This window comes from Rhinolophus ferrumequinum, chromosome 12 (assembly GCF_004115265.2).
Source record: "Rhinolophus ferrumequinum isolate MPI-CBG mRhiFer1 chromosome 12, mRhiFer1_v1.p, whole genome shotgun sequence".
NCBI lineage: Eukaryota > Metazoa > Chordata > Mammalia > Chiroptera > Rhinolophidae > Rhinolophus > Rhinolophus ferrumequinum.
In genome coordinates, this window is record NC_046295.1 from 8,728,012 (window position 1) to 8,755,984 (window position 27,973).

General features: G+C 41.0%; 1 protein-coding gene across 1 annotated transcript; it reads left to right on the forward strand.

Annotated features, from left to right (window-relative positions):
* The first annotated feature begins 642 nt into the window (after window positions 1-642).
* On the forward strand, window positions 643-27,921 carry HABP4 (hyaluronan binding protein 4). Its single transcript, XM_033124018.1, has 8 exons — window positions 643-1,103; window positions 6,264-6,426; window positions 7,130-7,291; window positions 7,483-7,554; window positions 14,594-14,677; window positions 23,013-23,184; window positions 26,014-26,199; window positions 27,753-27,921. The coding sequence occupies exons 1-8, from the start codon at window positions 752-754 to the stop codon at window positions 27,807-27,809; spliced, it is 1,248 nt and encodes a 415-aa protein (XP_032979909.1). The 5' UTR covers window positions 643-751; the 3' UTR covers window positions 27,810-27,921.
* Window positions 27,922-27,973: the final 52 nt, after the last annotated feature.

Genomic DNA, 27,973 nt, shown 5'->3' on the forward strand with positions numbered 1-27,973 from the left:
AAGAAAGATCAAATAAGGCCCTCACCCAACTCTTCGCAATCCAGTTCGGTGGTTTTCTTGGAGCCTGTGAGTGGGTTGTGCTACACCCGATCTTAAGACTTCTGCACTTGCCATTGCTCCTGCTCCTTATCTTCCTTCAGATCTCAGCTTAACTGGGAGAAGCTTCCTAATTAGGTCAGGTTCCTTCGCTATCTCATAAAGAACTCTGTGCCCTTCCTTCAGGACACTTTTCTGTAAGATCCATGAAAACACGAAGCAAGTATCTTCTACAATATGCCTGGCACATAGTAAGTGCTCAATATATAGTTGTTCAATGGTTAAATGAATGTATAAACTTAAAAGAGGAGTGACCATCACGAATGTGGATCCAGATTTAGAGAAAACACAGATAATGACCGTGACCTACCCACGCTGGCCAACCAGCCTGGACCAGAGGACTCGTTGCTCCTCCCAGTAGCCCCGCCCCTTGGGCTCCGCCCCTCCTTGTGAGTTGGGGGAGGGGCATAGAGGTCGGGTGACGTGACAGCAGCCTGCAACTGATTGGGCTTCCAGGCGTGCCGGCTAGGAAAAGAGGCGTGTCCGCATGCTCTGATTGGCTGTCGGGCGGCGGCGCGGGGGCTGGCGCCAGGAGGGTGGGGAGCCGGCAGGGCAGGGAGGGCTGCAACCGCGGGTGGGATGGGGCCTCGCTGCCGGCTTCGCTGAGACTCGCTTGCGTGGGCTCCCGCGGTGGGCCCGCAGTGGCCGCCGCGGCATGAAGGGCGCTCTGGGGAGCCCCGTAGCCGCGGCCGCCGTAGGCGCTGCGATGCAGGAGAGTTTCGGCTGCGTTGTGGCCAACCGCTTCCACCAGCTGCTGGACGACGAGTCGGACCCGTTCGACATCCTGCGCGAGGCCGAGCGCCGGCGCCAGCAGCAACTGCAGCGCAAGAGGCGCGATGAAGCGGCGGTTGGGGTCGGCAGTCGCGGCGGCAGAAGTCCGGCCGGGGCCTCGGGCCACAGACCCGGCGCGGGCAGTGGCCGGAGGGAGTCTCAGAAGGAACGCAAGGGACTCCCGGCCCCCGGCGCGCAGCAGCCGGACAGCCCTGCGGGCGTCCCACAGCCACCCGGTACGCGCGCCCCACCTGGCACCTGGGCGCCCCTGGGTGGGCGTGGTGGACGGGAGGGGAAGGAAAATGGGTTCACGGAGGCCACCCCTCCTCGGCCGCCCCACGACCTCCGCTCTGAGAAAGGGGTCACTGGAACCTGTTATAGAAAGGGCAGGGGGCTCTGGGAAAAGTTCGGTTGAGTTGGGGGTCCTTGTGACGGAATAAGATAGGAAAAGAGGACGAGGATGGGGCGGGGGTTGTCACGTCCCTTCTGGCCTTTCCCGGTCCATTCTGGGGGGGTGGGTGTGCAGGCTTGGAGTAGGGGTATCGAAATTGAGCCCTTACAAGTTGGGCAGAGTTGCAGGATATTGCTGGGTGGTGTGTGAGGCAAAAACTGGGTTCGCTACTTCGGGATTCTCCAATCTAGAGCTAGCAGGGACCGTCTCCCTTCTCCAGCCCAACCTCTGCAAGACTCAAGTCGGGAGCAAAAGGAGGCGTGATGGGAGAAGAGCCCCTCTTAGGGAGAGTGGGGGAGGTAGGGCGCACCCGGCCCGTGGGAGTGGTGGCAGAGCCCCGGATGTGAAGAATCGCCGGGGTGAGAGGTTCGGGCCTCTGTGATGGAGGGAAGGCCTGGGTGACCACGGAGTCAGGTTCTGATGTAGGCCGCGTGCGGAATGCGGCAGGGTGAACGCGGGGTCCCCGGCGCCTTCCAAGCCCTATGCCTTCACCCGATCCCCATATTGTAGCTTCCAGTAGAATGCCGGCGTCATTTTTCAATAACGCATCTAGTGTTGATGGGATGTGTAACTTGTCATTAACTCAGGCTGCTTTCTTTAACCTTTTCAACAAGGATAGTCAAAGTTCTCCCACTCCTTGTTTAGTCAGAACGCCTAGCGTAAAACTTGGTGTACTATTTTATCTGCATATAGGGATGGAGGGTGCTTAAGAGTTCGTTTCTCACAAGAACTGAATCAGTGGTAGAGTCAGGAAGACTCCACCTGTGTTTCCTGTTTTTCTAAAGGCTGTAGTCCTGAGGTTTGCCTGAGAAGAGTGTTAAGATTAAGCTGTGCAGTTCCACCACTGCAGCCATTGTTTGGCAGTGTATTCGACTGGACTTTATGGGCTAGTTCTTTGCTTGATAAAAATTGTGCATCCCACAAATTGGCAGTTACAAAAGTAGTCAGGGCGATGTAAAGTACAGCATAGGGAATATAGTCAATAATATTGTAATCACTATGTATGGTGCCAGGTGGGTACTAGACTTATGGGGGCAATTAGTTATATAAATGTCTAACCCCTATGCTGTACACCTGAAACTAATATAATATTGAATGTCAACTGTAATTGGAAAAAAATTATTAAAAAGAATTGTGCCTCCCAACCCTGAGAGAACAAATGATTTAAGTATTGGGGCTTTGACTCCTGCAACTAGGTAATGTTTACCTTTATCTGTGAAAAGTGTAGTCCAGCAATATCACTTGAGAATCAGAAAATCAAGTCACTATAATACAGATGTTGAAAATTATTTAAAATGCTATCTCAAGACCTCTTGGTAGACCAGTAAGTTTATGAGCCTATGTAAACATGAGTGTGACTTGTGATATGATATACATTTTGTATTTTCTATTTTTTCCTCTTAAATCTATTTAGATACATACAGTAGTAATAAAAGAAATGAGGAAGGCTAAACTTTTCCTCTCCCTTTATTTTTTTAACAAATGTAAATATGTATTTTATCCTTTAGAATACTGTGAAACTGCATTTAGTGCTGTTAATATCACTTTTTAAAATTAAAAATGTTATGCATTTTTGTTACCAAGATTTGAAACAACTTAGAAATGATACAAAGTGAAAATCCCCTATTTTCCTACTGCTAACATCTTGCATTTACATACATAAATGCACAGAGCTGTGGTTTTTTTTTAAATTTAAACAATATAAGTTAGTTTGCAATCTGCTTCTTAGCGTTTTAATCTAGTAAATTTGTAACTTTTTCTGTCAATTGTTCACGGTACAGGTGACCTGGCTTTAGAGATCTATATTGAAGATCTTTAGTTATCTTGTAGTTAGAAGGGAAATTTTGTCATTCTAGTTCTTTTTCAAGTATGTGTTATTTCAGGAGCAAACAGCTCAGTAATTTCCATTTATGTGGTTACTATAGTAAACTGTAATGAGTGTTTGGGAGCTACTCTCTCGAGGTTTTTGTAGCCCTGATTGATATGGACTATACTTTTCTGACACTCAAAATTTTTAATCTATTTAGAATATTGTGAGTGAATGCTTGGTATAAAGACTCAAAGTCAAAACATATTCAACATATAATGGAAACGTTTATTAATCTCAAAAGGATGTGGACATTACAAGATTTTCCCATGGAAAAGGAGAGTTTTAATGTTCTTCACTATTTAACAACATACAGTTGACCGTTGAATAACATGGGTTTGAACTTCGCAGGTCCACTTTTATGTGGAGTTTTCAATTCACCCAAGTTGTTTGAGTGTCAACTGAATGTAGATTCTAGCTCAATAAACTCATTCTTGATGTCTTAAGAGGCTGTTTCATCTTTACTTTTCCTAGGAAACCTCATTGTATATTTTACTGTTTTCTGTCCCTTTATAGGGGTATATTGAACAGACTGAGTGTGCCAGCCTTTTATTGGAAAGAGCTAGAGAAATTCAGTGTTTGCATTATCCACTTGGAGCTGCTGATCCAGCACAGAAAAACAAACTCGTTTCAGTTGCAATCCTGATTTCTTAATACTAAATTGGGGGGAAACAATTGTACTCCTATTATCTTTGTTTTTTTGGATTTTGGAGGGAGAATAAAATGTTTGCAGGGTATTAATAATTATTTTAATAAGCAACCAGTCATATTGAATGTTTTTCAATTTATACACAGAACTTTGGAAGAAGTTTTAATATAAATTATACAGTAGACGGCATTTTAAATTTTGAATGGTGAATTCCAAATTTAATTGATACAATTTAAAAATAACTTTGAGAAAGGAGAAGGCAGGATAAGTTCCTAAGTAATTCTGTAGTTGAGTGGCGATATTAAGATTTTTTTTAAATTGTACGTTATAAATGTATTAAAATAACTTTTTACATTGAGGGAAAAGTATTGAAAAATATTGTTACTGTTGACATATTTGTTCATGACTATTAGTCATAGTGTATTATAGTTTTCAATTTGTTAGATAATTAACTTTCATAATAACATTTTCTACTTTACATTTCAAATACCTCTTCCAATCCGATCTTCGTTAGAATGTACGTGCCTTCAGACCTAGCGTTTCATACTACTGGGCAACTGGGCATGACTGTCAGTCTCTGTTTTATTTCGCAGTGAAAGCATAATGCTGTATTTATAATAACATTTTTCCTGTATTCTGAGCATGTCACAAGCTCAGATTGTAGCTTCGGTACAGGATGTAAATCGGATTTAAACATTTCTAGGTTATGGGCCATTAACTTAAGGTTGAACTTAGATCTGTTGTGCAACTGTTTACAATTGAAAAAAGTACTTTATGTTAACTAACAAGTAATAAATAGCACAGTTTTGTTAGTGGTATCACAGACATGACTTTTGCTTTAAAATGAGATCAGTAAGTTATCGAAACTATGTTAATATTTACATATGCCCAATTTATAAAGTTTAGATAGAAAATATTAAGTGGGAAAATAGAAAAATATGTATAAACATATTTCTTAAGTCATGTTTATTTGTCTAAGTAGGAACAGAAACCAGCAGTTAAAAAGGTACCCATTAATTCAAATATATTTAATATTTTTTATAGCCACGCAACCAACATGAAGGGTAATTTATACCAAGAAAAATTGAAGCTACTGTAATAAAAATTGTACATAGTGTTTGAGATGGAGACCTTTTAAATATGTGCAAAGAAAAGATAAACATTTTTGGAAGATGATTTAAGAAGTGACAGTTTTTCACAACATATTTGCCAAGTATTAGATGCCTTCAGACATAGACTCTGCTTAAAATTTTTAAACCGTCAAAATTGGAGTGGGGGGGCAACCAGATGGGTCAGTTGGTTAGAGCGCGAGCCAATTCGATTCCCACATGGACCAGCGAGCTGCGCCCTCCATAACTAGATTGAAGGACACGACTTGGAGCTGATGGGCCAAGAACACTGTTTCCCAGTATTCCCCAATTAAAATTAAAAAAAAAAAAAAGCTTAAAAAAAATGAAAAACTGAAGTGGGGAGTAAAATAAGGTGAGAGGAGAGGGGAAAAGACTGGAGTGGCCCGGGCTCCGCCCCAGCTGAGTGCTGGCTCCAAGGATGAGAGATCCCCCTTCACGTGCTGACTGGCCCTTGTATGATTTGGCAATACCAGTTTGGCCTCATATTTGAGGAGTATGATCATAAATGCATAAAGCCCTTCAAAGAGCAGGAAAATCTGTTTCCAAATGAAAAAATAATAGAGGTATAGGCTGTATTTAAAAACAAAAATCTTAGTAACCAATTATAAACCATAGTTGGGGTTCTAAAAATACAATCTAAAGTATAGAGTACCCTAAAATTTTCTGCGTGTAGGTTAGCGTCCATGTTTTGATAAAGCTGCTTCTATGAAATGTAGTTGATAGCGCAATTATATATATCCATAGCTGTCCCAGAGTCACTATGAGATACCTGTAACAGGTTAATTGATATGGTTTGTTTACCGTAATCATGCTTTCAGGGGCATAAGGAAAAGCATGTGATTCAATAGTAACTTAAAAGTTTTATTAAAAAGTAGTTGATGCTGAGCAGTAGTAGGTACCAGCAAGTTTTGTGTTTTTTTTTAATTTTATTGGGGAATATTGAGGAACAGTGTGTTTCTCCAGGGCCCATCAGCTTCAACTCGTTGTCCTTTAATCTAGTTTTGGAGGGCGCAGCTCAGCTCCAAGTCCAGTCCCCATTTTCAATCTTAGTTGCGAGGGCCACAGCCCACCATCCCCTGCGGGAATTGAACTGGCAACCTTCTTGAGAGCTCAAGCTCTAACCAACTGAGCCATCCAGTCACCCTTACCAGCAACTTTTTTCTTCTCTGAACTTTTCCAAATGATTTGAATTTCCCTATGACGTTGATTTCTAGAAAAGTGAATTTTAAAAGTGCCTGTAAATAATGTGCTGTCGCAGATCTTGTGTTCCAGCTCTCCCCTTTGATTTTTCACGGGCAGGTCAGAAGCGAACTCCTAGAAGAGGGGAGCAGCAAGGATGGAATGACAGCCGGGGGACAGAGGTGATGCTGGATAGAGCAGAGCGGAGATCCTACAGGGAATATCAACTCTGTGAGACGGAGAGGCAGGCGGACTTTACACCTGAGAAGTTTACAGATGAAAAGTATGTACTACAGACAGACCTCATAAGAACGAATGGGTATCCAGAAGAACGAGGGAGCAGCTGTGTGCAGAGCACCAAAACGTTAGCTGAAAAAGGCACGGTGCAGAATTATTCCCGTTATGTGTCTCTGGAAGTGCCTGCCTCTGAGAAGTGGAAAAAGCTGCTGAGGAGCAAGGGGAGATTTGAAGTTTAACCATTTTTCTTATTGTACAAAACATTCCAAATTTAACTTAAGTATTTAGTATTAGAACTGTAATGGACCTTAGTTTCTTTATCTAACCTCCTCATTTTATAAATGAGAAAACCAAATCCAAAAGAAAAAGGGATGGCCCTTTACAAATTAATGTAAGACCTACCCAGGACCTGCTTTTTCTCACTGACTCCCCCACTTAGCAGCTGTATGACCTTGGGCAAGTTACCTCTGTGCCTCAGTTTCATTTTCTGTGGGCTTTATATTATAAGTACTTATATGTTATAAGTACTTATATATTATAGATTTGTTTGTGAGAACTAAATGACTGTGAAGTGCTCAGAACAATGCCAGGGATAGTATGCATTCTGTACTAGTTAACTATTCATTATTAAAGCTACCATCTTTCTAATATACTGTAGCCATAATGTCCTAGAATTTTTTATCTCAAAAAAAAACAACTTTAGCTCTTAGTCTAACTCACTATTTGTTATTACACCCATCTTTTCTTAGACCAGTTGACAGGTTTGATCGAGACAGACCACTGAGAGGACGTGGAGGCCCAAGAGGAGGTCTGCGGAACAGAGGCAGAGGTGGTCCTGGGAACAGAGCTTTTGACAGTTTTGACCAGAGAGGGAAACGGGAGTATGAGAGATATGGTGGGAATGATAAAATGTAAGTTTCTTTGTAAATGCTATTTTCACTTTAAGGTCTTAGTCATACATAGTATGAACCTGTTACATGTCAATATTTAGTTGACTTGATATTAGTATGCTGTTATTTCTGAGGAAGCTGATCCTGGGACAGCTTTTATGATCAACTTTACTGAGTTGGAGAGTTTAAGGGAATATTTTTTCTTTCTCCAGAGCAATCAGAACTGAAGACAACAACATGGGTGGATATGGAGTTCGCACGTGGGGAGCAGGTAAAGAAACCAGGTACGGTGTGAATGTGTGCCTTCTGTGAACCTACAATTAAGCAGACATTGCTGCATCTTTGCCTTTTGTGAAATTGCGTGCTCTGCGTTATGCATGCAATGTCTTTATACTTGTATGCCCTAAGTAGAGATTGATTTAGGCTTTTGTTTAGTGAGATAACTTTTTAAAATGGGTTTGCTATGTTGCAATGAGATTTGAAAACTGCTTTTAAAATCTTTCATTTGTATCATATTTTAGCCAAAAAATCTGTGTATTTGCTGATAGCCCAAGTACATGACACTACATTTGCATATGCTTCAAATTCCTGCATATTCTATGCTTTACTTTTTTTGTGACCATCCAAAGTTCTTGTATACATTGCATCTTGATTTCCTGAAATCATTTGCAGATTGAACCTCAGTGACAAGTTTCACCTGAGGTTCAAATTTGACATTTCTCTGAGGTGTCACGGTGTCTCAGATCTGTGCCAGTTTTGCCCGTCAGAGGAGGTGATTGGTTCTACAGTTCCTGTCGTTTCACGGCTACAGGGCCAGTGCCTTCTTGTTGCCGGCAAAGGAACAGGCACGAAGTACTTCAGGGCAGTGCAGGGTGAGGAATGGTTCGCCCCAGGACATGTTGCAGGGCAGGCTTTCCACAAGTGTGAATGCTTCAGGGGAATCCAGGCTTCTACTGCACATCTGTGTTGTCCTTGAAAGGAAGAGAAACTTGGTGAATGTTCTCAGTCTGAGGTTCCATAGGATCTCGATTCTAAATCTTTTCATTTTGTTTTATTTTGCCATGATAATATATTTTAAAAGGGTAATATAGGCACCTTCTGAATCATATGATTTACTACGTTACCTAATACGACCACTACTTTTCAGTTTGCATTTGGACTTAAAATCACTTTGGCTCCAAGTGATGACTTACCCCAAGGGGTCAGTGCTGGCCTTCTGACATGAAGAGGTGACAGCATGTGTTCCTGGTGGACTTGTCTGTCTGGTGTGAAGAGGACGGAAGCCCCATGGCACTCATTTTGGATTAATTTGAGAGTTATAAAGTCAGAGCTCTTAGGTGGTGGTAATCTGTAATTGAGAGATTTTTGTTTCAAAGAGAAAGACTTTAATTGCTTATTTAATAAATTGAGATTTTGATCTGCCATCATGAAAACCATGTTGTAGAGTTGGGTGCTCCGTTATTTGTGTGTATGTGCTACTTTTGATTAATGAGAAAAGAACAGAGATGAGCCTATCACAGTAAGTGACGTGTCCATGGCTGGCGAGGCCAGATGCAGCCCAGTACAATGCAGGTGTGAGGGTTTGCTATAGTTTGGTAGTCCTGTTTGAAAACACTGGCAGTATAACTAGATCTGTGGACATAACTAGGCTGCTTTCAAAATGGCGTGACTGAGCCATTTCCAGTATTACTGGTTTTCAGAACAGTTTGACCCTGAGAGCCTGTACTGAAAACAGAATTTTCTCCATCGGCAGTAATTTTAAAAGTATAGTGTCATATATTATTTTCTTTTTGTCAGTCGGAATAGACACCTACGAATGCAATTTTCAATAATGCTGCCTTCCAACTTCTATTGTGAAGAGCAAGACAGTTTTATGTAGTAATCAAGCAACATTTGGTTAAAATCTGTTCCCTGTCAAGATTGGTTAAGTGTGAAGTCCAATTGAAACAAAGCCTTGATGTGTTTCACATTGTTTTGTGGAACAGATTTGCGCAAAGAGGCATTTTCTGTGTTAGAATAACTGAAGTCAAAATGTAGACTTGGGAGCTACAGCTCTCTTCTAATTAATCCAACATTAGTGATTTACTTTAAACAAAATAACAAAATCTGCCAAAATAAATTGTAGCTCATTTTGAAACTTCATTGTTTTGTAGTTTTGGTCACATGGTTCTATGAGAACTGTAAGTACATTAGTTTTATGTTTATTCATAAAATAATTTAGGTCAATACAGGGGGGAGATCTGTGATTTTTCTTTTCTTTAAAATCAATTGATCAAGTTTTAAAAATCCTGATTTTTTATAATACATAATCTCTTTGTTTCGTATTCTTCTTTTTTCCTTCTCCTATTTTTGTAGCCCTTTTATGAATTTTAATTGTTGAAAGCTATGAACTATCAGTACACTTACGTTTTTTTTATCCCCTTGGTTTATTACGTGACTAGAGGAATATAGAGAAAGTTGGAATAATTCAGTGTTGCAGCTGCTGCTGGATGCCAAAAATTCCTGGGACCCTGCCAGGTCAGGCTGATGTGTAGAGGCAGGCGGCCTCCACTGGGCAGAGCAGGAGCGATGCCCTACCAAACACGAGTGCGTTTGATTTAGGACTTTTTCCAAAAGTAAAAATTATTCAAATTTTGTGTTGAAAAACTGAGTTTTTTTTAAAGTTGATTGCAACAGCTTTGAGTTGAGAATAAAAAAATATGAATGTAAAAAGTCCATTCTGTTACTGCAGCTCAGTTTATGTTTACTTTTTAAAAATAGCTTGTTTTATGAAGCTGGGCTCTGTATGTAGAGTGTAAAATATTTCTAATGGAAATATAATACTCATTATGTTGACATTATATATCCATTATATACTCAATTATAGTGACTAATTTTAGCTTTTTCCTGAAGATGACATTTCTTTCGCTAGGACTTTTAAAAAAGACTTTTTTAAAAAAAAATATGGCTAACATACAACATAGTATCAGTTTCAGGTGTACACCATAATTGTTCAACATTTATTTACCTAAAGAAGTGATCACCATGATAAGTCCAGCAACCATCTGACACCGTACCACACTATCACAATATTCTTGACTATATTCTTTATGTTGTACATCACATCCCCAAGACTTATTTGTTTTATACCTGGAAATTTGGACCTCTTATTCCCCTTCTCCTTTCCCCCCTTTTTTAAATTTTTCAATTACAGTTGACAGTCAATATTATTTTATATTAATTTCAGGTATACATCGTGGTTAGACGTTTATATAATTTAAGAAATGATCCTCCTGACTAGTTATACTCACTTGGCACTATACATAGTTATTACCATATTATTGACTATATTCCCTGTGTTTTACTTTACATCCCCATGACTATTTTTAACTACCATTTTTGTGCTTCTTAATGCCTTCACCTTTTTCACCCTGCTCCCCAACCCCCTCCCATCTAACACCCCAATATACAATAAATATAGTACCCATCTGACACCATACATGGTTATCACATTATTGACTATATTCCTTATGCTATACCCTACATCCCCATGACTACTTTGTAACAACCAACTTGTACTTCTTAATCCCTTCCCCTTTTTTCATCCACACCCCCAGTCCCCCTCCCATCTGGCAGTCATCAAAGTGTTTTCTGTATCTATGGGTTTCTTCCTGTTTCGTTTTGTTTATTTTGTTCTTTAGATTCCATATATAAGCAAAATTACATTGCATCTGTCTTTCTCTGTCTAACACTCCACTCAGCATAATACCATCCAGGTCCATCCATGCTGCCATAGATGGCAAGAACCCATTCCCTTCCATGGCTGAGCAATATTCCATTGTATTTATGTACCACCTCCTCTTTATCCATTCTTCCATCAAGGGACATCCAGGCTGCCTCCACATCTTGGCCATTGTAAACCATGCTGCAATGAAGATAATGGATGCACAAGTCCCCTCAAAGTAGCGTTTTGGGTTTTTTCAGATAAATACCAGGAAGTACTTATTTCTGTCTCTCTTATATAGCCTTTGTTTTAAAGTCTATTTTGTGTCATATAACTGTTGCTGCCCCAGCTTTGTTTGTTTTTTTCATTTCCACTTTGATGAAATATCTTCTTCCATCCCTTTACTTTCCCTCTGTGTGTGTCTTTCAATCTGAAGTGAGTCTCTTGTAAGCAGCATATTGTAGGGTTTTTGTTTTCTTATTCATTCACCCCTCTATGTCTTTTGAGTGAAGCATTTAATCCATTTACATTGAAAGTAATTCTTTTTTTTTTTAATTTTATTTTTTAATTTATTGGGGTGATAATTGTTAGTAAAATTACATAGATTTCAGGTGTGCAATTCTGTATCACATCATCCATAAATCACACTGTGTGTTCACCACCCTGAAAGTAATTCTTGATAGATATGTAGCTATTGCCATTTTATTATACATAATTTTGATTTCTTTTTTTTTCCATCTTAAAGGAGTCCCTCTAACAGTCCTTGTAATACTAGTTTGGTGGTGATAAATTCCTTTAGCTTTTTCTTATCTGGGATCCTCTTTATCTGTCCCTCAATTTTAAATGATAGCCTTGCTAGGTAGAGTACCATTGGTTGTAGGTCCTTGGTTGTAGTTCCTCGCTTTTCATCACATTGAATATTTCGTGCCACTCCCTTCTGGGCTGCAAAGTTTTTGTTGAGAAATCAACTGACAATCTTATGGGAGCTCCCTTATAAGTTACTAGTTGCCTTTCTCTTACTGCTTTTAGGATTCTCTTTTTGTCTTTAACCTTTTCCCTTTTAATTAGGATGTGCTCGATGTGGGCCTGTTTGAATTCATCTTGTTTGGGACTCTGTGCTTCCTGAGCTTGTATGTCTATTTCCTTCACCAGGCTAGGAAAGTTTTCTGTCATTATTTCTTCAAATAGATTCTCAATCCCTTGCTTTCTCTCTTTTCCTTCTGGTACCCCTATGATGCGAATGTTGTTATGACAGATGTTGTCCCAAAGGTCTCTTAAACTATCCTCATTTTTTAAAATTCTTTTTTCCTTTTGCTTTTCTGATTGGGTGTTTTCTGCTACTTTATCTTCCAAATCATTGATTTGATCCTCTGCTTCATCTAGTCTGCTGGTGATTCCTTTTAGTTTATTCTTCATGTCAGTTATTGTATTCTTCACTTCCGACTGGTTCTTTTTTGTGGTTTCTGTGTCCTTTTTTATGCTTGTTATCTCTTTGTTGAAGTTCCTTGAGTACCCTTATAACCATTGTTTTGAACTCTGTATCTGATATGTTGCTTGCCTCCATTGTGTTTAGTTCTTTTTCTGGAGTTTTCTCCTGTTGTTTTATTTGGGACACATGTTTTTGTTTCCTCATCTTTGGCTGCCTCTCTGTTTGTTTCTGTGTATTAGGTAGATCTTCTGTGTCTCCCAGTCTTGGCCAGGTGACCTTATGTGGTAGGTGCCCTGTGGGGCCCTTGCACAGTCTCCCTCGTCACCTGCTCTGGTGCTCCAGGAGTGTCCCTTGTGTGGGTTGTGTGTGCCCTCCTGTTAAAGTTGAACCTTGAATGCTATTGGCACATCAGTGGGTAGGACTGACCCTCAGGCTGATTGGCTGTGGGGTTTGGCCCGTCCACAACTTATGGGCTGCTGTGCAGAGACTTACTCTCCAAAGTGGGATTTATCCCAGTAAGCTCTGGTGTCGGTTGAGACTGCCCTTTGCGTGTGCTGCTTGTGGGGCTAATTGGGCTGAAGCCAACCTCCAAGTATGTTGATTCTGGGGCCTCTTGGGAGGAGCTCCAGTGCAGGCCCAGGTTACCCATTACCTGTGACTTCCCAGTGACTACGTGGTAGGAGCTACAAAGTGATCTGCTGTTGTTCGCTGCCTTTGCTAAACCTGGCGGTGCGTGGGAGAGGCCACACTGTGAACTGAGGACATCTACCACCAGTACCGGGCCTGGGCTAGCCCTGAAGTTTCAGCTGCTGGTAAAACCTTGTACTGTTCATAAGTTGGGTGAGGCAGGGTCTCAGGGAGTCATCAGGGTAGAGCAAGCTGAGCTCACCAGACCAATTCAGGTTCAGATTTGGCCATGGGCATGGGGAAGGGCGGGGGCCCAACAGAGGAAAGATGACACAGGTCTGCTGGCTGTATGGGAGGAAGTACCCCACACAGGGAAAATGGCAACTCTCCCTTCAGTCCTCGCCTCAAACTCAGTCTCTCCACTGTGTCTCACATCCCACATCCCCACACACACACTCACTGTCCCTCTGCCAGACCTCAGGGTGAGTGCCTGCAAGTGAGTCTGTGCGGGCCCTTTAGAAGATGTCTGGGTTTCCTGCAGCGTTCAGTCCCACCTGGACAGTTGGAATCCCCACCATTTTTCACAGCCAGATGTTATGGGGGTTCCTCTTTCCGGCACCAGTACTCTGGGCTGGGGAGACTGGTGTAGGACTAGCGTTCCTCACTCCTCAGACTGGAACCTCTGCAACCGAGATATCGCTCCCAATTCTCAACCACTACGCTGAGGTTGGGGACCGGCCTGTTCTGTGTCTCTGCCCCTCCTACCAGTCTCCATGTGCCTTCTTCTTTATAGCCTTAGTTATAAAACTTCTGTTCAGCCAGATTTCAGGAAGCTCTCCAGAATGATTGTTCTATAATTTAGTTGTAATTTTAATGTGTTCATGGGATGAGGCAAGCACAACATTTATCTACTCCGTCATCTTGGAGCTGGCCTGCTGGGCTTTTTTTTAAACTAAATTCAGATAGGATTAATATTAACGTAAAAAGGAAGAATTAAGATCGTATATATTAAGATTCAAATTGTTCATTTTTTTGTTATGTTCTAATCTGTAGATTGTGCATTTAGGTGTGGTGGGATATCAATTGATGTCTTAAAGTCTTATTTTTCTGGTATAGTTTGTAATTCTACACACTTATTTTTGTGGAATGTTTTTACTTATTTTCTAAAAGTTAGATATGGCATATTATCTATTATAAGTCATTTAACATTTGTAGGTTGATAATTTTTATGGCCCCTGTTAATATTGGGAATTTCCTAAGGTAATAAGAATTTTGAATAATTCTTCTGGTTCTTTACAATCTAGTTTTTATTTTAGGGCATTCATAGAAACTTTTATTTCTCAAAGTACTTTTCACATTTGTGGAAGTAATTTATATGGGTTAGCAATTAAGAGCATTTTATCTTTTTCATTTTGATGTGGGTTACCTGTATGTGTATATAATTCCTTGAAGGATATTTACTTAAGAAAAAGGACATTGAAATATGTTTTATTGTATCTTGAATATCTAAGAGCACTGATGTGAACAAGTTTGTGTGACTAGAGTGGTTCTTACTGTTTTTCAGTGACGTGGAGCCAACTGTGCCGATGGAGGAGACTTTGGTGGTGGAGGAGCCCCCAGGACCCCTGGAGGAGGGGTCTCCAGCCAAGTAGGTGTTTCTTTCATTTTCTCCATTGGGTTGGTCTTTTTCTTGCCGATTTCTAAGAGCTCTTCACAGAGCAGGAAACTCGGCCTTTTGTCATATCACAGAGGGTTGATCTACTTAATGTATTAACAAATAAACAAATTAATTAATTAATTTAAATAATCTAATGATTATTAATGCTAATTAATGGGTTAAATTGAAGTCATCTGTCCTCTGCCCACAACCTCTTTTCCATCAGCAACCTGTACTGTGACTATTTTCTCTCGTCAGGACCCCCTTCTCATGTCCCTTTATTCTCTCCCAGTCTATCCTCCCTCTTTTTTTCATGGAGCTAAGGTCTCTGGTCCATCTCTAGCACTCTTGCCAAGTCTTTAAACTCCCTTACCACTTGGATTTTTTGTTGTGTCTTGCTAGTAGAGTTGGCCTCCTGGATGGTGACTAGCTATCTGCCTTCTCTCTGCCTGCACACACAGGCTGAGCACTCAGTCACACAGCAAGGCCGATGAGAACCCCTGTAAAGGCCTGACCACCAGCATTCTGAAATGGTCCCTCAACACTGCCCGGCAGTCCCCATTTCTTGGGTTCACTCTTTCTCTTCCCCACTATAATGACTGATTTAATCCTTCTTGTCTCCTCAGAGTCCTAACTGCCCCCCACCCCATATTTGCCCACACCTCTTCTTTCATTTTCTAGATACAACTTTGCTCCCTGTATCACAGAGAAATTAGTACCACAGATGGGGACGTCATCATCTTCCCAACTCCCAAAGGTGCAAACCTGCCTACACCTGTATGTCTCCTAGCCTCCTTCCCTTGTAGTAAAATGGAGGTACCACCCTCTTCCCACCATGCAGGCTTTGGATCCTGTTTCCTGCTGACTTCACAGAAACCTCAGACTGTACTTAGCTTCTCCCTTTTTAGGTATACTCACCTCCTTCCTTCTAACTCTGGTCTTCCAATCAAGATGTTAAACATACTCAATTTCTCCTATTTTAAACCTTCTCCTCTTGCCCCACATTAAATATCGTAGCCACCTTTTTCAAAGTTGTGTACTGTTTCTTCATTTCCTCCCCTCTCATTTAATCCTCACTTCATTCCAGGTTCGGCTCTGTCCTCATTGCCCTTCTGAAACAGTCACCACATGTCTCGAGGCCTAATGGATTTTTGGTCTGTGTCATTCTTGACCTCTCAGAGCATCTGACTTTATTGATTTATTCTTAAGCGTACCCTACCGTTGGCTACTTCAATTCCTACACTCTTCTGGCTTTCTTTCTGCCTCTCAGCTACTTCTTTGCAGACTCATCCTTGTCTTTCTGGTCTTTTAAAATATTGAGTTCTTCATGGCTCTGCCTTAGGTTTTCTTCTCTTTTTCTAGCATCTCTTTATAGGATATTATGCAGCTTGAATTGTCCTTTATACACTGACTCCAGCCTTTGGCTCCAAAGTTCAACACGGACTCCAGGCCCATGTGCCTACCTGCCTGGTGGACACCTGCCCTTGGACATCCCAAATGCTCTCCCCGCACAGCATGTCCAGGCCTGAGATCCACACACCTGCCATCCTCATGAGGTGTTTCCAGCTTGTGGAGCAGCCTTGCCACCGATCCTGCTGCATGACCCAGAAACCTAGGAGCCATCCCTGAGACGTCCTTCTTCCTGATCCCCTCCCTCCCTTCCCCAAATCCAATCTGTCACCCTGCCCTGGTGATTTGGACCTTCTAATATCCACCACCTCACCTCACCACCTATAGTCTCAGCTAGTGTCATCTGATCTGTCACCGTAGCTCCTAACAGGGCTCCCTGCATTCTTACCGTTACCCAACCCATTGTCATAACAAAGTGGCTTTCATGCTGGCAATCTAATTGCCATGCCCTGATGCATTGGGTTAGACCCTCAGTGGCTTCCTGTCCGTTTTGTGTTCCTTGTTTTGACCTACATGGTCCTGCGTGGTCTGGTCCCTGCAGAGCTCCTGTACCTTCTCTGGTGGCCTTTATTTTATGTTTCCAGGTACCCTTCTCCTGCCCCTACCCCCACACTTGCCATAGAGCTTTTGCAAGTACTGTTTCCTTTTTTACCTGTACCTCTCCTCCAGACCCCTTCCACCCTTCACCTATTTAACTCTTACTCATCCTTCAACTTTCAAGAGGCAGGGTGTCTGATGGTTAAGAGCATATATTCCAAGCCAGTATGCTGGGTTCAAATCCCAGCTCTGCCACTTAGTAGCTTGGGCAAGTTATTTAATCTCTCTGTTCCTTGGCTTTCTTCATCTGTAAAATGGGAATAATAATAGAACCTACATCAGAGGGTTGTTGTAAGGATTGTTTCGGGGTGTGTATGTGTGTCATGTGGAGTGGGGCCTGGCATGTAGTTAGTGCTATATAAACATCTGCTGTCATTATTGTTATTTGTTGCAAGAGTAAAATGCTACAATGATTGATGATTATTAAAGCTGTTAATTTACCATTCAAAACAACTAAGAAATGCATTTAATTAAAGACATAGATTAATAGTTAATATGAGTATTTAGATAGTGCATTCACTAAGGAAATGGGTTAACAATGTATATGAATGTTGAGAAAGTGAATTAACTACGTAGATACTTTCAGGAAAAATTATATCCTTTTTGAGCCAATAAAGCATTTGTACCAATTCAGATAACATAAGGCAGAATAATAGAGCATAAATGATAGCATTATTGTAATTCTATAGAATTGATCGAGGTACGCTAGCATTGATAATATTAGACCAAATAATTCTTTCAATTTATCAGTCACTCTAAAAGACAAAATGATACTTATTGATTGGTGGCCATCTCATTGTCTGTAATAAGCCGACAGAGCTGGCTGGCCAGCACATCCTCTCCCTTTTCTGCTGATGGTGAGTATCTGGTTAGGATAAGACTATGCTGAGAAATTCTTGTTTCTGCACTGCCATGTCAAATGTGAAAAGTATTAGTAAAATTTCTAATAATGCAGTTCTAATTTTTTGGTGATTTCAAAATTGGGCTTGGATGTGAGAAAGACGCTGGAGAATGGTGATGCTCTCTGATCTTGGCTTTGACTGGATATTGATCTAACACTCCAGCTTTCAGCATGCAGCCAAAGTGTATATTCAGTGCATCTCTTGGTTTAGAACTGCTTGATAGATGAATTTAATGCATAAGTTTTATAATTTGGGGTTTTATACTTAGGTCTATGACCTATTTTTTTTTAAGTATTATGTATTTATTTGATCCATTTTGAGTTGATTGTTGACGATGGTGTGGGGTATGTATGGATAGACGTTCCCCCTTTTAGCATATGCATATCCAGTTATTCCAGCACACTGAGCACCATTGTTGAAAATCAGTTGTCTATTTCTGTATTCTCTATTTTGTTCTATTGGTCTGTCTATAATACACTAATATCACACTATCTTGATTACCCCTAAGTCACTTTTAACCTATGTGTTTTCTCTTTTCTTTCCTTTGCAATGTATTTGTTAAAGAAACCAGGTCATGTGTCCAAAGAGTTTCCCAGAGTCAGAATTTTACTGATTGCATCCCTGTGGGCAGTGTTGTGCTGGTAAATACCTAACACCTGGTTCTCTGGGATGAAAAAGCAAACATTATTGCATCTGCTGGTTTCTGTGGTGTAAATATTCCCACCATGGCTGATTTAAAACTACCAACATGACGTCACTGAACACAGAGCTGGGAAGAGATATGCAATAGTACATCATTATGTAGTATTTCCACTATACACATACAATACGTATAAACAGATGAAGGTAAAATGTAGGGAAACAATTAGGGAATAGTGAGTTGTACGTATTATCTTTTTTAAAATATAGTTAATTATAAGTTTATATAATTTTTAACAATGACTGTGTTTAATAGCTGGCACACAAAAATTCCTCACAATTTTAGCAGTTGTCTTCATGATGTGGTGCAAGCCAGTTCCAGCACAGCATTGCTTGTAGAAAGTAGCTGAACATGTTTCTCTGTCCCCTGTATTTTATATATTTCCAGAAAATTAATAGTGAGAGACAGAGGTTTAGTCAAATTCAGTTTTAACCTCTTGGCAAAATTGTTTCATTGGTTATGGAAGGTCGCTGACTATCATTGTCTTTATCCATTAATACTTTAGGCCTGCAAATTGCTGATAGTCTAATTTTGTCATTCTTTCTTCATTTATTAGCTGGAATGATAGGTAAAGAGAAACTTACCCAGAACTAGTTGATTACACTGAGGTACAAGTTTGTTAAGGAAATGCAGGATAAATAAAAGGTTACAAGTACCTTTTTTTAATCCATTTTCAGAATAATGAGTTGGTTCCCTAGCATCCTTCTAAGGTGCCAAAAACTTACTGAAGTGTCATTATGAACTTAGAGATTTAAACATATTTGATGTGTTTCAATCCACTGAGTTTTTATTCTTATGGGTGCTTACCCTGACCCATTTTTTGACTAGAGAAAGCCTCTTCAAGTTGGTTCTTGATCCTTTTGACACACATTCAGTGGTCTTTGATAGCTTCCTTGCTTTCTGGTAAGACCTAGTCCAGACTCATCATCTATACTTCCTACCCCATACTTCATGCCTCATGCCTCATCCTGAGCCATTTTTTAAGGAGCCATAGTCTTTAATAGAATGTAGCATTTAGAGACCATAGTCAGGGCACTAGGGGTGCTCACTCCTGCTAGCTTCTTGATGGTTTCTAGGACATGTAACTGGACAGAGCTTGGAAATAGACACACACACACATATTTTTAAGATAAAATATGTTATGAGTTCATTCAGTGTTCCCATTTGATATTTAGAACTGCAAGATTTTAGCTATATTTTCTTACATTTGTTTCTTCCATGCTGAAAGTCCCAGTTGTCGGTAACATCCATCCTACTGTTACTCATTTGTGACACACACAGCACTCACACGTAGCATTACCAACACTACCTTCAATAATTTGATTACTAAAAATTTATGTATAATGAGCACATCCATGTTTCAAAGGCATGCTAGGTTTTTCTGTTGGTTATATATCCCCAACCTGATAAACAGATTAATTTGATTAATTTTGCTTTCAAATTTTAGAGATTGAGTTTTAATTTAAATCTGTTTTAATTTACATAAAATATTTACATGTTTCCGAAGTGCAATCTGATAAAACATGATACTTTCCAACTAGCTTCTATCCCTGTTCTTTCCCTGGTTTATTACAATTATAAAAAACTATATATATGTTTGTAAATGTTTCTCTATTTCTTAGGTGAATAGTAACATACATTTTACCTTGCTTTTTCATCAGTATATCCAGGAAGTAAGTGTTTCATAGCAATGCTTAGATATTCCTCATTCCTTTTTAAAACTGTTTAATATCTGTAATTTTTACATCAAATTCCTCTCTAGATAAGTTTGGGTTGTTTCCAGTGTTTTGCTATTACAAGTTTTAATGTCTTTTCAGATTTTTGTCAGTATTTGGGATATGTTATTTTTTATTTTTTTAAAGATTTTATTGGGGAAGGGGAACAGGACTTTATTGGGGAACAGTGTGTACTGCCAGGACTTTTTTCCAAGTCAACTTGTTGTCCTTTCAGTCTTAGTTGTGGAGGGCGCAGCTCAGATCCAGGTCCAGTTGCCGTTGCTAGTTGCAGGGTACGCAGCCCACCATCCCTTGCGGGAGTCGAACCGGCAACTTTGTGGTTGAGAGGATGCGCTCCAACCAACTGAGCCATCTGGGAGCTCAGTGGCAGCTCAGCTCAGGGTGCCGTGTTCAATCTTAGTTGCAGGGGCGGAGCCCACCATCCCTTACGGGACTCAAGAAATTGAACTGGCAACCTTGTCGCTGAGAGTCCACTAGCCCATGTGGGAATCGAACTGGCAGCCTTCGGAGTTCGGAGCATGGAGCTCTAACCGCCTGAGCCACCAGGCTGGCCCGGGATATGTTTTAATATTAGTATTTTCCAACATTTCATTATGAAAAATTTCAAAAATAGCAAAGTTTAAAGAATTTTACAGTAAACACTTATGCCTACCCGCTAAACTGATATAAAATTTATTTATTGTGAAATGTACAAAAATAAGTGTACAGTCATTGTTCGAAGATGCATATACTTGTGGGACCCAAACTCCTGTCCAGATGTATAATGTTATCATTATCCTAGAAAGTTCCCTCATGATTATCTAGAGACAACCACTACTTTGATGTTTGTTCTGCCATCAGATTGGTATTTTATTTTTTTTAATTTTAATTTTATTTTTCTTTTGGTTTGGTATTTTAAAGTCACTTTACAAATGTGTCTATTTTGGATCCTCTATGACTAGGTTTTTCTCCTGATGCTGCTTATATTTTTCATATCATTAACCGGTAATCTAGAGCCTTAAATTACACTAGCTCTTCAGTGAAGCTATTCTAAATTTGATTCCCTTCCTGCTCACCACCTAATGATTTCTTTCTTTTAAACCTTATTGAGATATAATTCCTGTACTATACAATTCAGCCGTTTAAACTATACAGTGCAATGGTTTTTGGTATATTATTGATTTTTTTTAAATTGTGGTAAAGTATATATAACATAAAAATTGCCATTTTAACCACTTTCAAATGTACAGTGCAGTGGCATTAACTGCATTCACATTGTGTGTAACCATCATCATCATCCATCTCCAGAACTTTTCATCGTTGCAAACAGAAACTCTGTACCCATGAAATAATACTTTCCCATTCCCTTCGCCAGTCACTTCCTATCCTCCTCCAGTCCCTGGCTACCATTAATCTGCTTTCTGTCTCTATGAATTTGCCCTTTCTGGATAGTTCATATAAATGGAATCCTATGTAAGCTTTTTGTTCGACTTATTTTACTTAACATGATGTTTTTAAGGTTATTCATATTGTAACTTCTGTCAGTACTTTATTTCTTCCCATAGCCAAATAATATTCTATAATAGATATACCATATTTTATTTACCATTTATCAGCTGATGGACATTTAGGCTGTTTCTACTTTTTGGCTATTATGAATAATGTTGCTATAAACAGCATCATTGAATGCTTATGTGATTCTTGTTTAAGTTTTCACATGGACATATGTTTTCATTTCTCTTGGGTATATGCTTAGGAGTCACATTGCTAGGTCAGATTGTAGCTCTGTGTTTACATTTCTGAGGAGCTGTCAGACTGTTTTCCAGAATGGACACACCATTTCATATTCCCACAGCAATGCATGAGGTTCCAATTTTTTCACATTCTTGCCAACACTTTTTATATGTCCCTTTGATTTTAACCATCCCACTGAGTATGGAGTGGTGTAAGTTGTTGTGGTTTTGATTTGCACTTCCCTGATGGCTAATGATGTTGAGAATCTTATTGGGTATTTATAGACTTTTTTTGAAAAATGTTCAGAACCTTGCCTGCTGTGTAGTTGGGTCATTTCTTTTTATTGAATTGTAAGAGTCCTTTATGCATTCTAGATATAAGTCCCTTCACAGATACAGGATTTGCAAATATTTTCTACCATTGTGTGGGTTGTCTTTTTACTTTCCTGATGGTATCCTTTGCAGCACAAAAGTTTGCACTTTGGTGATATCCATTTTATTTGCTTTTTTTTGTTGTTGCTTGTGCTTTTGGTCATACGTAAGAAACCATTGCCTACTCTAGAGTCACGAAGGTTTATGCCTATGTTTTCTACAGTTTTATACTTCGAGCTCTTATATTTATGGTGTGAGGTAGGGATCGAGCTTCATTCTTTTGCACATGGATATCTAGTTTCCCCAGCACCATTTCTTGAAGAGACTATTCTTTCTCTTTTTGTCTTTGGCACACTGGTCCAAAAAAAAAAAAATCAATTGATCCTAAATGAGGGGGTTTATTTATGGACTTTGAATTCTATTCCATTGATCTGTATGTCTATCTTCTGTTTTCTTTTTAAGACTTATGAATTTAAAGAGGATATTTACAAAAGTATGTATTTGTGGCCCGTTGTTTTATAATCTCTGTTCATGATTTCCTATATTCTGTCTCAATAGCTTCTCCCATTTTCTTCTGCAGTTATCTCATTTTATGTGTAATGCCATCTGAGAAGGGAGTGCCTGGTGGTAAAGTGTAATATCAGTGTCACTGGGATGGTGGTGTTACTGTTTTTTGAAGACTGCTTTGAATACAGATAGGAAGTATCTTCAGTTAGCAGTGATGGCATAAAATAATAATAAAATAAGGAAGCTTATGGCGCAAAGATTTTCATACCTTATTTAGATTTGAGATGCAGTATCATGAAAATATGTCAAGCTAATGGGTATGACTTTTTCTTTGAGAAAACAGACATTTCAGACCCATCAAAAATTATTCTTTGTGATTATACTTTATAGAGTTCCTGAATTGGAAATAGAAGAAGAAACTCAAGTTCAAGAGATGACCCTAGATGAATGGAAAAATCTTCAAGAACAGACCAGACCAAAGCCTGAATTTAACATCCGGAAACCTGAGTCCACTGTCCCTTCCAAAGCAGTGGTGATACACAAGTCTAAATATAGAGATGATGTAAGTTTGATGTTTTGTATCTGGAGGTAATCTTCACTGTTACCTTATTGGAAACAAAATGGGCCTTCCCACTTGCATCTTGAAAATGGAACGTTAGTAGTTGGCATTCTATTAATAATTTCTACCTGGAGTAATCAAGATGATATATGCCTAATTTTACTGTATCTTTATTGTGAAATAATTGAATCTTGACCTGTTGACACTTAATACAAAGCAGTAATAGTGACTGAATTTTCTGTTCACCCCAGAACTGTGTAGAGACTGCAAATATTGTATGTTAATTGCACTTCATTTTTGTCTCAAAAGAGATGTACAGAATGTTTTATGAATGATGCCATTTCAAAGGATGAGTACTCTGCATTCCCCGATTAGATCGCCATCAGCTCCAATTCTCAGTAAGAGTATTTGATTGGGAGCAGTGGAGCATTTTAAACCGGTAGTGCTCTGTGATGCCTTTCTCATGGTAACTGTAGCAGCTTTGCTCCCTTTGCATAACTAGTGCTGAGATTCAGAGGAGGAGCACGGAAGAGACTGGCAGCACAGGCAGGGGCCGCTAGAGCAGCCTGCGGTCCAGTTAGGACGGCTCCCAGCGCCTCGTGCGGCCCTTGCTCTTTATGGTTCACGCCCTCGTTATTGGACCCCTCAGCTCTGAAAATATCTGCCAGCGTATATTGACAAGGACGGTCAGAAGTCATTTAATTACATTCTGTTGAAATTACTGAACTTAGGGGTCCACTGAAGCATTCTAATTTTAAAATCTGGAATTTGCATCACTCGGTCACAGCTCTTTATCTTGATCCCAGTCTCCGTGTCAGTCATGGTGATGAGCAAACTCGTCCTTTCTGCTGGATATTATTCACTGACTTTCTGTTTGAAACTCAGGAATTTTGTACTATGTAGACTTGTCTATGCTCCCATTTACACTTTGGTTAGTTGTATTCTTTGAACGAATACTCTCATTAGAGTTTCATTTATGATACAGGACCCCTCCCACCTCCCTGTTTTGGTCAGTCGAAGCTCTTACAGGCCTTATGACTCATTTTTGAATTATTCCACTAGAATGGCTTTTTGTACACAGGGGACGCCAGAGCCTTTTTCTCTTGGAAATCTCTGAGAAGTTTTTTGGGTTTTGTAGGAGTCCATCAGTTAGCTAGTTGGACTGGTTCTTTTCCTACCCACTTTCTTTGTTCTTTTTCATCCTGGGGAGCTGTAAATAAAGCCTTGCTGAAAACAAATGTGCTGTCAGGATGTGAAATGTGCAGCTGACATGTTAGGTAAAAATAGAAACTGCTCTTCCTTAATCCACACCAGATTCATCTTCCCTGGCTCCAGAGAGAGGTCTCCTGGAATATTTGGAGCAACTGGGTTAGCTGAGTCATCGAGCTTAGTCTCAGCAAAGCACACATCTTTGGTCCTTGCTAATCTTATGGCATTGAAGATTTTAGCCAGGAATGGTTTTCAAGCAACATAAGCCAAATCTTGGGGTCACTAGTTTACTTTGTTCTGGACACCTTAAGAGACAGAAGCACTAAAATAATAACTCTCGTTCGCTTGGAGCTCTGTTTTTTGCAAAGTTCAGACCTAACAGTAGACTGTGAACAGAGCTGGGCCCTTACAGCACTTTGGCCTCTGACTGTTAGCTCATTCAGCATCCATCACCCACTGCCCCTTCTTACTGGGAAGGCGCCACCTCTGCCCTGCTGCCCTGGTTTTCTAAACTGGGAGGCAGTGGTTTCTTATTCTGCCTCTTACTATTTTTTTACGGGTATCTTTACCGGAGTGCCAATGCTCCTGAACAATTCAGTTCTTTCCTTCACCTTTTTAGCTTCAAGAGTCCATCTACCTAAGGCCTCTGCTTTATTTTAATCAGAAACTTTGAAGGGGACACAAATGTCAAGTATAAAACCTGTAATGAACATAAAGGGGTTGATGTGCTCCCGGAAGTTTGAGTCCATTTCCTGGACAAGTTGCAGGAACGCTTAACCTTACAGCACTTTGGAGATTCTCATCCAAGATCACTGGCATGTTTTCTGTAGGTTTGTATTTTACTTAAAAGTGAGGGTTTTGTTTAATCTATTATTAAGAATTGAAACAAATGAAATTTGGAGATGTTTTTAAAATACAGTTTTAATAAGAGAGAGAATTTGACATCTTACAATAAAATGTACTTTCTCAAAAAATTTTAAAGCAGTTCTTAAAAAGCAGCTAGAGTTCTTTACGTGGCGTTAGTAGCAACCCTCAGATAACCACATTCTGTTGTTTTACTATTTCTATATATTTTTGAGTCAGAATTGTCTACTGCAAATCATGCACTTTTTAACATAACGTATTTGTACAGTCTACCCACGTCGACAGGAGTTTCTCCATCAAGTCCTATTCTAGGAAGGGTATATTTCCTTATTTATCAAATAGCATTTGTGAACAAATAAAACAAAAAGAAATTAAAACTTTTTACTCTCAGCAAAACACACTCAAGATATAAAACATTTATCTCTATTACTATTAGTCGTGTCAAGTCTTACATCTTAACCTGCTAAGCTGGTAGGTAGTTGGTCTCACTTGAAATAGTAGTAAGGTCAGAGATGTTTGGATTAAGACTATGAATGCGAGGATTTGTGGCTGTGAAGTGTGCAGAACCCCCTGCGCTGGAACAAGAGCAGCACTGTCATCTTCCTGTGCCTAGCCCTGTAGCCAGTGCCAGGGGCACATCAGGAGGGCCACCTTCTGGCTGTGACACCGTCTCAGCTCCCTCACAGCACACGGCTAGGACACTGAGCGGAAGGAGTGTCCATGGAGACGGCTGTGTGTTTGATGCTGTAACTGTTTCAGATGGTGAAGGATGACTATGAGGACGATGCCCACGTATTCCGGAAAGCAGCCAATGACATCACGTCCCAGCTGGAGATTAATTTTGGTAACCTCCCTCGTCCCGGGCGCGGAGCCAGAGGTGGCACACGGGGAGGCCGGGGAAGGATCAGACGGGCAGAGAACTATGGACCCAGAGCAGAAGTGGTGGTAAGTGTTTGTCGTCTATATCCTGGGTGGTTTTCTGAAGGATGTGAGAGGGTGCCCTGGGCCGACAGTCTAATTTTGGAGGGTCACCAGGTTCTGTCGTGGATTCCTCCTCTACCTCGTGTGGGTCTGATGTTGAGGTATTTGGAACGGTGATGTCAGCATCATGGACATCAGCTGGATACAGACTATTCTGTAACCCTGGCCTCCAGGATATCCAGGGAGGGCCACTGTCTGCCCTGAAGGCGCACTCAGAGCCAGAGAACACTCACTCATCTGCATCAGACGTGATCCCCAGGCTTGAGCTAGACTCAGAGCACCTGGAGGTTGCTTACTCAGCACGGTCTGCTTGCATGCCCTGTCCACGTATGACGCTTTTAGCACAGACAGAATCCTCCACGCTCACTTCTCCTCTCACACCGTTCTTCCCCGCTCCTCAGCAGCTCTGCTGTACCTCTCGCGCTGCAGACAAGCTGCTCCTTAGCCCACGGACCCTGCCTGCTTCCCTAGAACAGCTCCTCCAAGCTCGCCTCCTCACGGGCTTCGTTGCTCACGTTTCCTTCCAGACCAGGTCAGAGTCCGTGAGCAAGGAATTTTAGTTCTTCTCTTTGAAGCATTATCTCCATTTGTAATTGTTCTCACTGGTGTGATTATTGATCATGTCTGCTGTCTGCGGTGGACGACAGCAGTCACGGCTGCTTTTGCTCAGTGTCCGTTTCCTCAGGACCTAGCACAATGTAAGCGTGTAGTAGGTGCTTCCTGAGTGTCTTACCAACAAATACATGAATACCTGTTTATCGTGGGAGTTGGACACCAGGCTCTGTGGCCAGTGTGGGCCGCAGCGGAGTCCCTGTGCCGATGGAGCCGGAGCCGCCCTTCTCTGTGGCGGCCCGATTCCCTCGCTCTCAGGGGCAGCCCCTGGTGGGCTCCAGGTTGCTGTACTTAAGCAAGAGCAAAAGCCCACCTGCGCTCTTCCAGCTCAGAACTGCCCCCACCCCCTCCATGGTCACGTTGCACTGTTTCAGAATCTTTGTTCTCTTTCCTCATTCACTGACGCTTACCTCTGGGAGAATCCACTCTTCCCGAAAAACCTTCCTGACTGCATGCAATGTGTGCTTTGCCACCAAACTGCTTTGGACACCCCTACCTTGGGTCCCGTTCCCAGGGCATCTGTTACTGACGTCCCCACACTGTAACTTTCTCAGTGTGTCCCCCTCACTGTGAGCTGCTCGAGGTTGAGAACTGTCTGTAACCATCCTTATATCTTCATATAGTAAACATTCTGTCACATTTATTGGGTGAAGGAAGTCCAGATACTAAAAGGGTCACTCAGAAAGGGTTTGTGGGAGGAGGAGGCGGAGGCGCGCCCCGCTTTGCAGCCGAGGCAGCTCCTCACCTACGTGACCCTGCAACTCTCCTCTTCTACTGGGCCTGTCTGTCCCTCGCTGTTTGGGCCACCCTCCCCTAAGTGAGAGCAGGCACCATGTTTCACACCGTGCTCTGCCCAAGTAGGAATGGATGAAATGACAGTTGGTTTCAAAACTTTTCTTTTTCAGACGCAAGACGTTGTTCCAAACCCGGATGACCCTGAAGACTTTCCTGCTCTGGCTTGAGCCCTATTTCCCTGGCAACTTAGAACATCACTGGCATCCCTATGGAGAGACTTTCCTTGCTGTGGGGAAGAGTCAGACTCTAAGAACAATACATGTTGCTTTTCCCCGTGTAGTGTGAATCCATTGTACTTTTTTGGCTGTGGGGGATGGTGGGATAGCATTTC

Coding starts and splice junctions, on each gene's coding strand:
- HABP4 (XM_033124018.1), top strand. CDS start 752: ATGAAGGGCGCTCTGGGGAGCCCCGTAGCCGCGGCCGCCGTAGGCGCT. Junction 1,104..6,263: donor GGGCGTCCCACAGCCACCCG/GTACGCGCGCCC, acceptor TTTCACGGGCAG/GTCAGAAGCGAACTCCTAGA. Junction 23,185..26,013: donor AGTCTAAATATAGAGATGAT/GTAAGTTTGATG, acceptor TAACTGTTTCAG/ATGGTGAAGGATGACTATGA.